Source organism: Canis lupus, chromosome 12 (genome assembly GCF_048164855.1).
Source record: "Canis lupus baileyi chromosome 12, mCanLup2.hap1, whole genome shotgun sequence".
Lineage (NCBI taxonomy): Eukaryota > Metazoa > Chordata > Mammalia > Carnivora > Canidae > Canis > Canis lupus.
The window spans coordinates 28,134,361-28,148,971 of record NC_132849.1 but is presented as its reverse complement, the minus strand read 5'-3'; the positions used below and the strand labels follow the sequence as shown (position 1 = coordinate 28,148,971).

Genomic DNA, 14,611 nt, shown 5'->3' with positions numbered 1-14,611 from the left:
CTTCTGGTGCTCTGCCTACCTAATGATTCAGGTTTCCGTTGAGTGTTGCATCCCTTGAGCCTAAAAAACCTTCCTATAACATTTTTTATAGTAGGTGGCTGGCTACAAATCCTCTTAGGTTTTATTTCTCCAAAAATGTCTCTATTTCATCTTTACTTGGAACTGGATGTATGATTCTGATTTGACAGTTACTTTTTTTTTTTTTTTTTTTTAGCACTTAAGAGATGTTACACGGTCTCTTCTTGGTGTCTAGAAGTCAGTGATTGATTGTATATAATGTGTTATTTTCCCATCCTTAAGATTTTCTCTTTATATCTGGTTTGTAGCTGATTAAGTATGATATGTCTAGATATGATCTTTGTGCTTGCAGTTTACTGATATTCTAAAATCTGTTCTTGTTTTTTTTTTTAATCTGTTTTAAAAGATATCATCAGGGGCACGTGGGTGGCTCAGTTGGTTAAGCATCTGTCTTTGGCTTGGGTCATATCTCAGTGTCCTGGAATGGAACCTCACATTGGGCTCCCTGCTTAGAGGGGAATCTGCTTCTCCCTCTCCCCCTACCCCTCTGCCCTGCTCGTGTTCTGTCTCTGTTGTGTGCATGCTCTCTTTCAAATAAATAAAATCCTTAGGGGAAAAGGAAAAAAAGACTATGGGTTCTATTATGTTCCTCTGAAGAGGATTGGTCTTATCTTTAACTGTTAGGTAGTGGAACAGAGCAGTTGAAGTATGTTCTTCTGGCCTGAGGTGGGCTGCTCAGATCTGTCCCATGCATGCATAGTTCAGTCCACCGAAGATTTGACTCGGTTTATATGCAGAATTTCAGGCTCTTTACTGTTCCTTCCTTTCTAAAATATCCCCTCTTACATTTGAGTTGCTCTTGTGTTCTGAACTCTACTCCTTGGTTCTTCAAGCCAGCAAGACTGTAGGTCTCTAAGTTGTAGCCACTATACTGACTGGACCATCAGGCAAAACATTAAAAACTAAAAAAGCTAGTATTTTCACTCTGTTCCATTTCTTTTGTTCAAGTGTAAATTCGTCTCTAGTACCTGTTAGCTCTTGGTTATTTTCCAGTGGGTTCAGATTTTGTGTGTGTGTGTCTGTGTGTGCATAAGTGGTGATTTTCTGTTTTATATTGTTCTGGATTTTATGTGCTGAGAGTGGTCTTGTAGGAGCAGCATTTTATTACTGGAAACTGGAAGTCTCCTTTTCTGTCTTTTAAAATTCCGCTATGTATGTATGCATATATATATTTAGTCTTAACATTGTTTCAAATCGATACTCTATAATGTAGTACAAAGAAGTCTTACTTCCCTACCCTCTGTACCCCACACCCAGAATTAACAAACACTGGCATTTTGCTGTGTAAGAAAATAATCTAATTCGATAATAGTTACTGTCCCCTTTTCACCCCTTCTCTTCCACTAGTAATACCCTGTAGTTTGTTTATATATAGAGATATAGATATCCTTTATAATCTCCTTTTTTATGCTTTTTTTACATAATATACATGTCCCCATAAACTAGGTATAGAATTGTCTGGGATGTGTTACAAATGTACATAAATCATACATTAAATGACATTCTGTGCTTTTTTTTTCCCCACTCAGCATTGTTTTCATGGTCTGATTACATAGATACATGTGATTCTGCTTCATTTTCATGCTGTGTATTGATTTATTCATTGCTCTGTGATGTATATTTTATTGTTTCCAATTTTATATATGACCTTTATAATCAAGGGGAAAAAAAGAAGATGCTACAGGCTTGGTTTTTTTTTTTTTTTTTCCCTTTGTAGGGAAGCAAACTATGGGCTTTCCACTTCTCACCTACCAAGCCCGATCAGATAATAAACTGTATCGTCTTCAGACCCCACAAAGCCCTTTAGTGAGACCATACATGTATGATTATTATGACATGGATAACTATCCAATTGGGACAAATGCCATCGTTGCTGTTATTTCTTACACTGGGTATGATATGGAAGATGCCATGGTAAGTTCTACTAAGAGATGTAGTTCCATTCCTTTTAATTTTTAACTTTTTCATTTACTGTTTTTCTGTATCCCTGCACATGAGTATTCTGTTAAATGATTAGTTCCTAGTCTCCATTGAAAGTGGTAAGCCCTGAGGAATATTCACTAAATATTCAGATATGCATATATTGTGCATATTTGAGTGCATAGTATGAGTAGATGTTGAATGAATGTAGTTTTGGATATATCTACCTTTTATATTCATTATGCATGATTAGGCTTTAAGCCCTTTATAAGTGGGTTTTGTTTTTTATTTTTAAAAAAAGATTTATTTATGAATTTATTCATGAGAAACACACAGAGAGAGGCAGAGACATGGGCAGAGGGAGAAGCAGGCTCCCCGCAGGGAGCCTGATGAAAGGAATCGATCCTAGGACCCTGGGACCATACCTGAGCCAACGGCTCAACCACTCAACCACTGAGCCACCCAGGCGCCCCTATCAGTGGGTTTTAATAGTATAGAAAGCTTGGAAAATTTGGAGGTTTTTTGTTTTTTTTTTTTTTTAAGATTTTATTTATTTATGGTGAAGACGCTTGACCACTGTCCCAGGATGGTGACACCTGTGGCCATCACTCTTTCTGTAACCCTGAAGTGAATTGAGGCTGGCAACCCCACATCATGTCGATGCTGAACCGAGCGACTCAGGCCCTCAGGAAGCCCGAGGCCAGAGGCATGATCCGGACCATCATGCGGGCAGGCCAGGCCACATCTGGGCCTCCATTAGGTCCCATCCTGGGTCAGAGAGGTGTTTCCATCAACCAGTTCTGTGCAAGGAGTTCAACAAGAAGACAAAAGACATCAAAGAAGGCATTCCTTTGCCCACAAGATTTTTGTGAAGCCTAATAGGACATTTGAAATCAAATTGGACAGCCCACTGTTTCCTACTTCCTGAAAGCAGCTGCTGGGATTGAGAAGGGGGCCTGGCAGACAGGGAAGGAGGTGGCCAGCCTGGTGACCTTGAAGCATGTGTATGAAATCGCCCAAATTAAAGCTCAGGATGAGGCCTTCGCCCTGCAGGATGTGGTTCACTCTGTCCTCTGTGGTTCACTCCATCATTGGCTCTGCCCATTCCCTGGGCATTCGTGTGGTGAAGGACCTCCATTCAGAAGAGCTGGCAGCTTACCACAAGGAGCAAGCCACATTCTTGGCTGCCCACAAAGAGGCAGATTTGGCAGCCCAGGCAAAAGCTACCAAGAAGTGACCCTGTCCTCCACATGCCAGGATTTTGAAGGGAATGGCTGAAATGGAGGCCAGTTGGAAAAGCTGTACTGAAGGGGTGGAAGGAGGCGACACCAAGCTGATTATTTCCCTGACTTTAAATTATATATTTTTACACATATGACAATATCAAGAAATCAAACTTTAAACATCCTTCTGTCATCAAAAAAAAATTTTTTTATTTATTTGAGAAACAGTGTGTGCACACAAGCAAGGAAGGGAGAGGGGCAAAAGGAGAGGGAGAGGCAGGCTTCCTGCTGGGCAAGGAGCCCAATGCGGGGCACGATCCCAGGGTCCTGGGATCAGGACCTGAGCTGAAGGCAGATCCTTAACCAACTGAACTACCCAGGTGCCCCTGAAATTTAGAGTCTTTATATTTTTTTTTAAAGATTTTATTTATTTATTCATGAGAGAGAGAGAGAGGCCGAGACACAGGCAGAGGGAAAAGCAGGCTCCACTCAGGGAGCCCAATGCGGGACTCGATCCCGGGACTGCAGGACCTCGGCCTGGGCTGAAGGCAGGCGCTAAACCGCTGAGCCACCCAGGGATCCCTGGAGTTTTTAAATTAGAATGCCAGTTATCCTAAACCAAGTATTTTAATTCTAGCCATCTTTATTGTGAAAATCCCCATTTGGCCTCAGTCTCTTAAATTAATGATTCTTTGACTTTGTAGATTGTGAATAAAGCCTCCTGGGAACGAGGCTTTGCCCATGGAAGTGTCTACAAGTCCGAGTTCATAGATCTCTCTGAAAAAATTAAACAAGGAGATGATAGTCTGGTGTTTGGTGTCAAGCCTGGGGACCCACGGATTTTGCAGAAGTTAGATGATGATGGATTGCCATTTATTGGAGCACGGCTGCAGTATGGAGATCCATATTATAGTTACCTGAACCTCAACACCGGGGAAAGCTTTGTGACGTACTATAAGTAAGTTTGGGTACCCAGTGCTGGTTATTTTTTTTTTAAGATTTTATTTATTTATTTATGAGAGACACAGAGACATAAGCAGAGGGAAAAGCAGGCTCCCTGCAGGGAGCCCGATGCAGAACTTGACCAGAGCCAAAGGCACCCAGCCTCTGAGCCACCCAGGTGTACCCACCCCCCTCCCCAGTGCTGTTTTTTAAAGGTGGTTTTCTCAGTGAAATTGCCAAGGTCAGTGAAAGTTATCTTGTAACAGGAGAGTTGTGGAAAAAATATAAGTGGTAGCTCGGTTACTCAGTCATAACTGAATTGGTATTTCTTAAATGAGACACAGTTCTGTGTCTGTCTTTTTCTATTTCTCTTGTCAGTCTGTTACACGATTTGATAAGTTATCTGTGACTTCTTTGAAAACTGAGTTATTCAAACTTGCTATCTCTCTCATGAATGTTTTTTTGGGTTTCCCTAGCTAAAAATGTCAAGTTCAGTGTGCCTCTCGTTAAAATTAAAAATGTAAAAAAAAAAAAAAAAGTGTCTAGCTTATTTTACATCTATTAAATGGTTTTAGCAGTAGGTCTTTGTTATGGTGTTTTGGTAGTCTCTTGTGACTATTCTTTCAGATGAGCAGAGTTCTGTAGCAAATCGAATCAGTAGCCCTGTTCATAAATACTTTCAGGGATATCAAATCTATTTGTACTGGAGAATAAATGAAAAAATAAATTTTGCAAATATCCTTTATGTCAGTAAAACTGAGGTGTCTTTGTAAGTTTAAAAATAATAGTTTGACCTTCTGTCTCCTTTTTTCCCCCAGGAGTAAAGAAAATTGCATTGTGGATAACATCAAAGTGTGTAGTAATGACACTGGCAATGGGAGATTCAAGTGTGTTTGCATCACGATGAGAGTCCCTCGGAACCCAACCATTGGAGATAAATTTGCTAGCCGTCATGGGCAAAAGGGCATCTTGAGCAGGTTGTGGCCAGTTGAGGACATGCCATTTACTGAGAGTGGGATGGTCCCAGACATTCTGTTCAATCCTCATGGTTTTCCCTCCCGCATGACTATTGGTATGTTAATTGAAAGTATGGCAGGGAAGTCTGCTGCTTTGCACGGTCTCTGCCATGATGCTACACCCTTCACCTTTTCAGAAGAGAACTCGGCCTTAGAATACTTTGGTGAGCTGTTAAAAGCTGCTGGCTACAACTTCTATGGCACTGAGAGGTTGTATAGTGGCATCAGTGGGATAGAACTGGAAGCAGACATTTTCATAGGTGTGGTTTATTATCAACGTTTACGCCACATGGTCTCAGACAAATTCCAAGTTAGAACCACAGGAGCCAGAGACAAAGTCACTAACCAGCCCATTGGGGGAAGAAACGTACAGGGTGGAATCCGTTTTGGGGAAATGGAGCGGGATGCTCTCTTAGCTCATGGTACATCATTTCTCCTTCACGACCGCCTCTTCAACTGTTCAGATCGATCGGTAGCCCATGTCTGTGTCAAGTGTGGTAGTTTACTCTCTCCACTGTTGGAGAAGCCACCTCCTTCTTGGTCTGCCATGCGCAACAGAAAATACAACTGTACTTTGTGTGACCGCAGTGATACTATCGACACTGTTTCTGTGCCTTATGTTTTCCGGTATTTTGTAGCTGAACTGGCAGCTATGAACATCAAAGTGAAATTGGATGTTGTTTAACTTGATGTGGCCTTTTGGGTTAGGAGAACTGTCAGATTAAAACAAAATGTGACTTTAGCTCAGTGAAGATATTACTTGGTTACTCTGGAGTTATTTTCAAGCATGTTTCCCACCAAGACTTGGCAACTAAGAATTCAAGATTTCTGAGTCTGACCAGAAGAGTAACTACTAAAGTTGATTTTCAGTACACTTGTTCAAAAATTCGATGAGTATCTTAAATGATTCTACTGGTAAGTAGAAGGATATATAGGGAAGTCTTTCCAACCCCAGGGTCTTTGAATCCTACTTTCAGTGGGCAGTGAGTGTCGAACATTTCCCTGTCTAGAACAGAGCAATCCAATACAAATACAATGCAGGCCGTTTATGTAATTTTATATTTGCTTATATCCACATTAAAATAAAAACAGAAGGTAGCTCTATCGAAGTGTAATTATTACATAAAACTGCATATAGTTAACATACAATTTGATGGGTTTGAGCATACGCATACACTTATCAAAAATGATCACCACAATCAAGGTAATAAACATCACCTCCAAAAGATTCCTTGTGCCCTTTGTGTGTGTGTGTTTGGTAAGAACACTGAATATGACCATCTACCTTCATAACAAATGTTTGGATGTACGATAGAGCATGGTTAGCTACAGGCAGCATTTACTCACCTTGTAACTTAGAACTTTACCAGCAGCAACTCCCATTCCTCTCCACCAGCTCCTGCTAGTCATCATACTAGTCGAGGAGTTTGACTATTTTAGATATCCCATATAAATGAGATCATGCAGTATTTGTGCTTCTGTGACTGGCTTATTTCACTTAGCACAGTGTCCTTCCCATGTTGTTGCATATGGTAGAATTTCACTCTTTCTTAAGGCTGAATAATAGTCCATTGTTTGTGTGTGTGTGTAGATCTTTATTCATCTCTCCCTCTTTTTAAAAAGATTTTATTTGAGAAAGATAGCAAGAGAAAGCACCAGCAGGAGGGGTTGGGGGAGAAGCAGGCTCCCAGTGAATGGCCGTCGAGGCTGCAGTTATGCAACTTCCGATGTGTGTCATGACAATGTCACTGCTTTTTAAACTTGATCACTCTTTATTTTAGTAAAATGCCCCCAGAGTCCACAAAACTCAGATTTGCAGAGGTTTTATTTTTTGGCCTTAGAACCTGCAGAAATTAGGAGGTACTGACCCCAGTGTGGCAGCCTTGGCCCAGGATTGTTTGCCTTGGCAGATATGTTCATACAGATGAATATAAAAAATTCTTTTTCTTTGGCTTATTGCTTTTTTTTTTTCATCCTCCCTTCTCACCTTCCCCTAAAGAAAGCTACTTCTTCATTTGGTGGTACAATTATTTTTTTTAACTAAAATAAGATAAAATTCTTAAAAAAAAAGAGTTGAGCAGGAAGGCTCTATCCCAAGACCCTGGGATCATGACTGGAACCAATGGCAGACGCTCAACCAAGTGAACCATCCAGGTATCCCTATTTGTTCATCTCTTGGTCCGTATCTTAGAGATAATATTCATATACTATATTTTATTTAATGTAATCTAGCCAAAATGCCATTTTCACATGTAATAAATACTAACAATTTATGGAGATGTTTTATATTCTTTTTTTCATACTAATCTCTAAAATCCAGTGGCTATTTTATTCATGTACAATATTTCATTGTATGGTTGTACTGTTCCCTACTGATGCATATTTGGGCAGTTCCATTCTTTGGCTATTATAAACAGTGTTGGCAGTAGATAAACTTATTGTCTTCACTCGTGAATACATGCCTTTTGATATTAAACTTTACAAAGATAATTCTTGAGTCTGGGTTTAGGTGTCTATTACTAAATATAAGGCAGATAGGGGTAGACTGGGAAAAAGTATATCCTGGCTTTGCTTCATGAAACATGGGGGGGAAAAAAAAGGAAAAATACTTCGAGTCTCTTGGTTGATACTTCCACCTGCTGTTAGTAGAATCCCAGGTGAACTTACCCCATTCCAGTCTCTGCCTATATCACAATCCCATAGTGGAGGTATGTTGTTCCAAGTCTCCCAATTTTTTTAGGATCACTAAAAATGGTAATAAAATTTAACTTTGTTTCAAGTTTTAACTTAAATTCCAGTTAACATATAGTATAATATTAGTTTCACGAGTAGAATTTAGAGATTCATCATTTACATATAACACCCAGTGCTCATCACAAGTGCCCTCCTTAATAGCCATCATCCATTTAATGATCCTACCTGCCTGCCTCCTCTCCAGCAACCTTTAGTTTTCTATAGTTAAAAGTCTGTTTTATGGTTTGCCTGTCTTCCTCCCACCGCCCCCCATGTTCATCTGTTTTATTTCTTATATTCCCCATATGAGTGAAATCATTTGCTTTTTAAAATTAACAGATTCGCAAACTTGATATTGGGACAATTCAGAGTTTAGTCCTATTTCACCATTTTTACACGCACTCATTTGTATATGTGTGTATAGTTCTGCTCAATTGTATCACACGTGCAGATTGATGTAACCAACCAACCAAACCAACCAAGCTGATGCACAGCTACTCCACACCACAGGGCTCTGCCATGTTTTCCCTTTATAGCTGTCCCCAACCCTATCCACCATCTTTAACCCCTGGGAACCACTAATCTGTTCTCCATCTTTATAATTTTTGTTGTTTCAAGAATACTATATAAATGGAATCATACAGTATGTGATATTTTGAAATTGTCCTTTTCTACTCAGTGCAGTTCCCCTGAGATCCACTCAGGGTCTTGCATGTGTCAGTAATTTACTCCTTAGTGCCACTCGGCACTCCATAATACAGTTTATGCTTTATCATTTGGTTTTGGTTCTTGGTAGATCATGTTTTTTGGTGTCATGTCTTAAGAATTCAAGCCCAGGGGTTCCTGGGTGGTTCAGTAGGTTAAGCATCTGCCTTTGGCTAAGGTCATGATCCTGGGATCCTGGGATCAAACCACATGGGGCTTCCCTGCTTGGTGAGGTATCTCCTCCCCTCCCTACCCACTTGGGCTCTTTGTCTCTCTCTCAAATAAAATCTTAAGGAAAAAAAAAACCTCTTCAAGCCCAAAAGTTTTCTATTACCTCCTAAAAGTTTTATAGTTTTATGCTGTACATTTCAATCTATGATTTATCCCTTTTGAGTTTTTTTTTTTAAGATTTATGCATTTATTAGAGTGCATGAGTGGTGGGGCAGAATGGGAGGCAGACAGAATCACAAGCAGATTCCCTGGTGAGTGAGCCCGCCGCAGGGCAGGGCTCAATCTCAGGACCCTGAGATCATGACCTGAACCAAAAGCAAGAGTTGGATGCCCAACTGACTGAATCACCCAGGAACCCCGTGAGTTAGTTTTCGTATAAGATGTGAAGTTCAGATCAAGATTCTTTTTTTTTTTTTTTTTGCCATAAGATTGGGTGATACCTTATGTATCTCTCTGAGTGTTGTGTTGGTATAACACAAATCAGTGTATGCAGTGAAGGTATACAGACAGGTATAGACATGATACATATTTATACAAATGGAATGTTGTTACAAAACAAATGTCTTGGGACGCCTGGCCTGGGTGGCTCAGTGGTTGAGCGCCTGCTTTTGGCCCAGAGCATGATCCTGGAGTCCCAGGATCGAGTCCCACATCAGGCTTCCTGTATGGAGCCTGCATCTCCCTCTGCCTCTCTGTGTGTGTCTCTCATGAATGAATAAATCTTAAAAAAAAAAAAAAAATCCCTCAATGTGGGGTATCTGTCCAAAACAAATGTCTTCAAGGAAAGGATGGAGCTGTATGTAATACAATGTTACTTATATTTATGAATGGAAAATTGCATAACAATATTTTAAATGAGAGGGACACCTGGGTGGCTCAAGGGGTTGAACATCTGCCTTCAGCTCAAGGTGTGACCCTGGAGACCAGGGATCGAGTCCCACATCCATGCTCCATCCCTGCATGGAGCCTGCTTCTTTCTCTGCCTGTGTCTGTCATGAATAAATAAATAAAATCTTTAAAAAAATTGTTAACAGGGCACCTGGGTGGCTCAGTCAGTTGAGCTTCTGCCTTCAGTTCAGGTCATGATCCTAGGTTCCTGCGACGGAGCCCTGTGTCATGCTCCCTGCTCAGTGAGGATCCTGCTTCTCCCTCTCCTGCTCCCCATGGTTGTGCACGCTTGTTCTCACTCTGTCAAATAAATAAAATCTTTTAAAAAATGTTGATAGAACAAAAATGAATTGCCCCACTGTGGTCCTTGAAACTAACCTGCTTTATTTAATGGACATTTTATACACCCAAGTGGTTGTAACAGGAACTGCAAGATATATTATACAAATAGATGTTTCGAGTATGTGTAGAGCTTGAATCTTTTTTAAAAGATTTATTTAAATCTTTTTTTAAAAAATATTTATTTATTATTCATGAGAGACAGAGAGAGAGGCAGAGACACAGGCAGAGGGAGAAGCAGGCTCCATGCAGGGAGCCAGATGTGGGACTCAATCCCAGGTCTCCAGGATCACGCCCCAGGTGGAACCGCTAAACCACTAAACCGCTGAACCACCCAGGCTGCCCTATTTAAATCTCTTGATGGTAAGAGACCCCACCGGGCAGATGTTACAAGGACAGCGCCAGTGGAATGAGTATCTGTGGGACCCAGCAGGTGCCCCAGCCAGGCCCTGTGGTGTGGGGAGGCAGTACAAGATGTGGGGACGAGCCTACCACAGATGATGGAAGAGCTGGTGCGGGCAGGAGTGCTTAAGACTACTGTCCCACAAGCTGTCTGTGCTGCCCTCCCCCTCTGACCAGTTAGTCCTGGTGAGCCTTTTGAACTGCAAGCATTACTGGTAACGAAACATTGCAGCTTGTGGCAAAGGGATGTAGGTGAAAGCGCCCCCTGGGTTTGGTTTTGGCCTTGGTGTCCCTATAAGAGGAGAGCACACAGAGAAGGTGAAGTGAGTAAAGAGATGGAAGTAATGTGTCTACCAGCTGAGGAATGCCAAGGACTGTCTGTAACCACCAGGAGCTGGGCAACAGGCCTGAAGCAGATTCCCTTTCCTAGCCTCCAGAAGGAATCTACTGCCAGCACCTTAATTTTGGACTTCTGGCTTCCTTAACTGTGAAAATGCAGGTCTGTTGTTTTGAGCTACCCAGTCTGTGGCAGTTTGTTACAGCAACCTCAGAAAGCCAGTGGCTCAGCTCACAGACTAGCATGGGTTCCAAATGTGCAATGCCTCCATGTGGATGGAATGTAATACTGAGATTGGAGAGGAGGCTCAGGTTGGCTGTATGGGAAACCAACCACTTAATTAACCCTTCCCACACTTTTCCTCCCCAAGTGGTGCAGTGTGCTACTTCAAACATCAATTACTGCTTCTTGAAGACAAAGCCAAGGAGTGAGGGCAATGTCCTCTAGGTGGAAACGGTTTCTGCACACCTTCTTTTCAGCCTGTGGCCCACAGCTCCCGAGGACCTCAAAGAGATCGGCACCAGGACCCACTCATCAGCTGCAGCTTCTGAATCCACATCTCCTGTGCCTCAACCCCAAGAACCTGCAGTGGATAAGGAAGGGGCAGGCAGTGCTGAGGTGGCCAGGCCCACCTGGCCCAGTACACCCAGTACAGGAGGAAAGGAATTGCCCTGAGTGAGCGGTCAAGGTCTTGCCTAAGACCAGTTCCCAAGAGGCAGAAGAGAGCAGAGCTGACCTCACCATGGGGGCACCACACCCTCTGTTGTGCCTCGCACCCATCATCACTTAGGAAGGTTGTTAAACTGGTGCGTGTCAGTTTCTCTGGGACAGAGCTGTGGCTTTCCCCTCCTCCCAAGCCCTCTGTCGCCCAGCACCCTTAATACAGTCCTGTGTGCACAGCATGGCAGGACCCAACAAGTAGACCCTTTCCCAAGCCTCACTGGCCCCTGCCTACACTGACAAGTGGCTAGAATCCAGAAGCAGGAGGCAGGGATGGGATCCATTGCAGTTCCCAGGAATTCAAATGCTTTGTGCTCTGTGGGAGTAAATCTGAGAGGCAAGGGAGCCAGAAGACACTAGTAAGAAAGTGAAAGGTTTTTTGTGTTTTTTTTTTTTTTTTTTTTAGTAAGGAGTGTAATATGGAGAATAAAGAAGTCAAGAGCTGGGAGACACCCCCCTCCCTCAGTGTCGGAGTACGTGGTTTCCTCTAACAATTTTCTGTGCCACTATTTCCAGAGGGATGGTCCTGAAGCTCTAGGTCACTAGCCAACTGGCTGGTGAGAAAAGTAATGTGGCTGGAGGAGCATGACTGCTCACTGCTGTCCTCAGCTTGGAGATTTTACATGTATTGAGCTTGTCAGGACTTGCCTCCCACCCATCATATAAACTTAAGATCAAGAGGGAGAGCTTCTAGAAAAGACAAGATAGAAAAAAAAAAAACAGGAAATGAAGGTGGCAGTGAAGATAACTGAGGGGAGAGGAGCCCTCTGGAGTCCAGGAGACCCCCTCCTGGTCTCCAGTGCTCTTCCTGTAACACCATCAAGAAATCACCGACACACCCAAGCACCATCCCTTCCTGCCACATGGCCCCTTCAGGGGGTCAAGGGTCAGGACTCACTTTGCTGCCAGCTCACAGGTCATCTGGCCAAAGTTGTTTCTGTACTGCCATTTGTGGCTGCTCTGTCTGGCCAGGGGTCAAAGCACCAGATAATAACTCCCTCCGGGTGGGTCACATTCTACAAGTGTACCCTCCTACCCTCTCCCCCGCACCCTGTTTCCACCCATCACACTCCCTGCCCCTCATCAAATCTCACATGCCCTACCTAGAGAACTATATGCTCAGTGAAATACCCAGAAAGACAAATATCACATGACCTCACTTATATGTGGGATCGAAGTTGAACTCATGGAAACAGAATGGTGGTTGGCAGTCCTGGGTGTGGGAGAAATGAGATGTTGGTCAAAGGGTATAAACTCAGTTATTAAGATGAGGAAGTTGAGACCTAATGTATAACATTAGTTAATATATTATATATTTGGAAATTGCTAAGAGATTAGATCTCAAATGTCCTCATCACATCACACTTAAAAAATGCTATGTTAATCAGCTTGACTATGGTAATCATCTCACAATGCCTATGTATATCAAAATATCACATTGTATACCATTTTTAGCAGTATAATTTTTTTCTTTTACTTGCTGCTGTTTCCCCAGCAGCTAAAACAGTTCCTGGCACATATATAGCATGTAGTAAGTGCCACACAAAACAATGACTGGATCTCATTTTACCCTCGTGCAATCCTGAGCCTATGGTTTCATTCATTCCTTTATTCTCCTAGACCCCATGCTATGGCAGGGGAGGATCCAGCGGTGACCAGGAGACCGATGTAAGACCCCTTTCTTCGTGGGTCTTGAAGTAGGCAGAAAATACACAAACATAGTAATAAATTCTGATAAGGCTAGAAAGGGAAAGTACAAAGTGCTCCACACCACGTGCTCTGCAGGTGTCATTTCAGTCTCTGCTCATAAGGGTATCATGAGCAGCTATTAGAGGAAATTGAAACCCAGAGAGCAGATTCTGCTCAAGATCTTTGATTCAAACCCAGGCCGGCTTCACACCATAGGTTGGCCTTACGTTTGATCCCTAGAGAGGAAGTTAGTCACGCTCTTGAGCTACAGGCCAAAACCCATCCAGAAGCTTGGAGGCACAGATGTCACACTCCCCAGAGGAGGGGTGTCTCCTCTTGAGGTCTTCATTGTACCTACTTATGAGCCCAGATGTTTGAACCCCTTCCCTTGAGGAAGCACATTATAGGGACTTTGAGATAAAATTCAGGAAGTGGCAAGGGACAGGTTAAGATTTCACTTCCTCAGGAGAGAAAAATATGAGGATTCAGTCCACATTTGTCCCTAAGTGTTCTCTGTCATTGATGGTGTTCCCCACCCCCTTTCTCCCCAACAAAAATACACTTGGGAAGTTTTTGCAGGAAGGATGAATAGGAAGGCTTTGGATGAAAAGCCTTCCTCTGGTGACCTAATCCTGTCATCTAAGGCAGGTGCAGATGGCCGGTGGGGCAATCCTATGTCCAGGGCCAACCAGGGCAGCTCACAGTAACAGCCTCCCTGACAGCTCTCACTCACCCAGAACTCCTGAGGGTCCAGGCTCTGCCCTGAACTGTTCACATGCACTATGCTCAATGGAAAGGATGTCCCTATCATCATCCCCATTTACAGATGAGCACACCGATTCTCCCAGCAGCTGTCACTTGCTCACAAATACCTCTTGTTCCTCAAAACTATGATGACGTGCATTTTTGGCTCACTTCAGTTGGAGTCTCCACATACTCGACGGTTGGGCCGATGCCTGCTCTCTGACCATGGATGGGGGTACTCGCGCCCAGCCTAGCCGGTGGGAAACTACCCTCAGGTCTCACACTGGAGAACAGATCAAGAGGTGGAAACAGCATCTCGCCAGGAGGAATTAGAATCACACATGCCCATAATCACTCAAGTCTGGCGTGGCCCCAGGGCTTATGCCAAGAAGGGGGAGGGGGCGCCTGGTCTGGGTAACCCAGGGTGAGGCGATGGGGGAGGGGGAGGTTCAGGCCGGGGAGGGGGGTCCTACTCTGGCGGCGACCCCCTTTCCGCAGCTCCGAGTGCGCGCAAGTACCCGCATCCCGGGACGACGGACCCGCTTGAGCGAGACGGAAGGCGGCCCCGCGGCTCCAGGCGCCCGGCTCTGAGTCCCGCGCACCCGCGGCGCCCAGCGGAGAGGCCACTGCGGCCGCTCGCTACC

The 14,611-nt window shown here is 43.4% G+C and overlaps 1 protein-coding gene, 1 long non-coding RNA gene and 1 pseudogene across 7 annotated transcripts in view; 2 read left to right on the top strand and 1 right to left on the bottom strand.

Moving 5' to 3' along the window:
• Nucleotides 1–7,669, top strand: part of POLR1B (RNA polymerase I subunit B) — a 24,884-nt gene extending 17,215 nt beyond the window's left edge. Inside the window, exons 13-15 of the mRNA XM_072770210.1 lie at nt 1,796–1,992; nt 3,926–4,179; nt 4,982–7,669. Coding sequence (XP_072626311.1) covers nt 1,796–1,992; nt 3,926–4,179; nt 4,982–5,864 — 1,334 coding nt within the window. The 3' untranslated portion in view covers nt 5,865–7,669. The remainder of the gene's footprint in view (nt 1–1,795; nt 1,993–3,925; nt 4,180–4,981) is intronic.
• Nucleotides 2,038–3,919, top strand: LOC140601389 (large ribosomal subunit protein uL11m pseudogene; annotated as a pseudogene).
• On the bottom strand, nt 5,579–14,611 carry LOC140601390 (uncharacterized). 6 transcript variants are annotated; one of them, XR_012004404.1, is made up of 5 exons: nt 14,486–14,611; nt 14,096–14,250; nt 11,283–12,747; nt 7,847–7,924; nt 5,579–5,892 (listed from the first exon to the last, which is right to left on the bottom strand). It is a non-coding gene; the product is annotated as an uncharacterized lncRNA (long non-coding RNA). The 6 variants fall into 6 exon arrangements; XR_012004407.1 differs by having other exon boundaries at nt 14,507–14,590; XR_012004405.1 differs by having other exon boundaries at nt 14,441–14,564.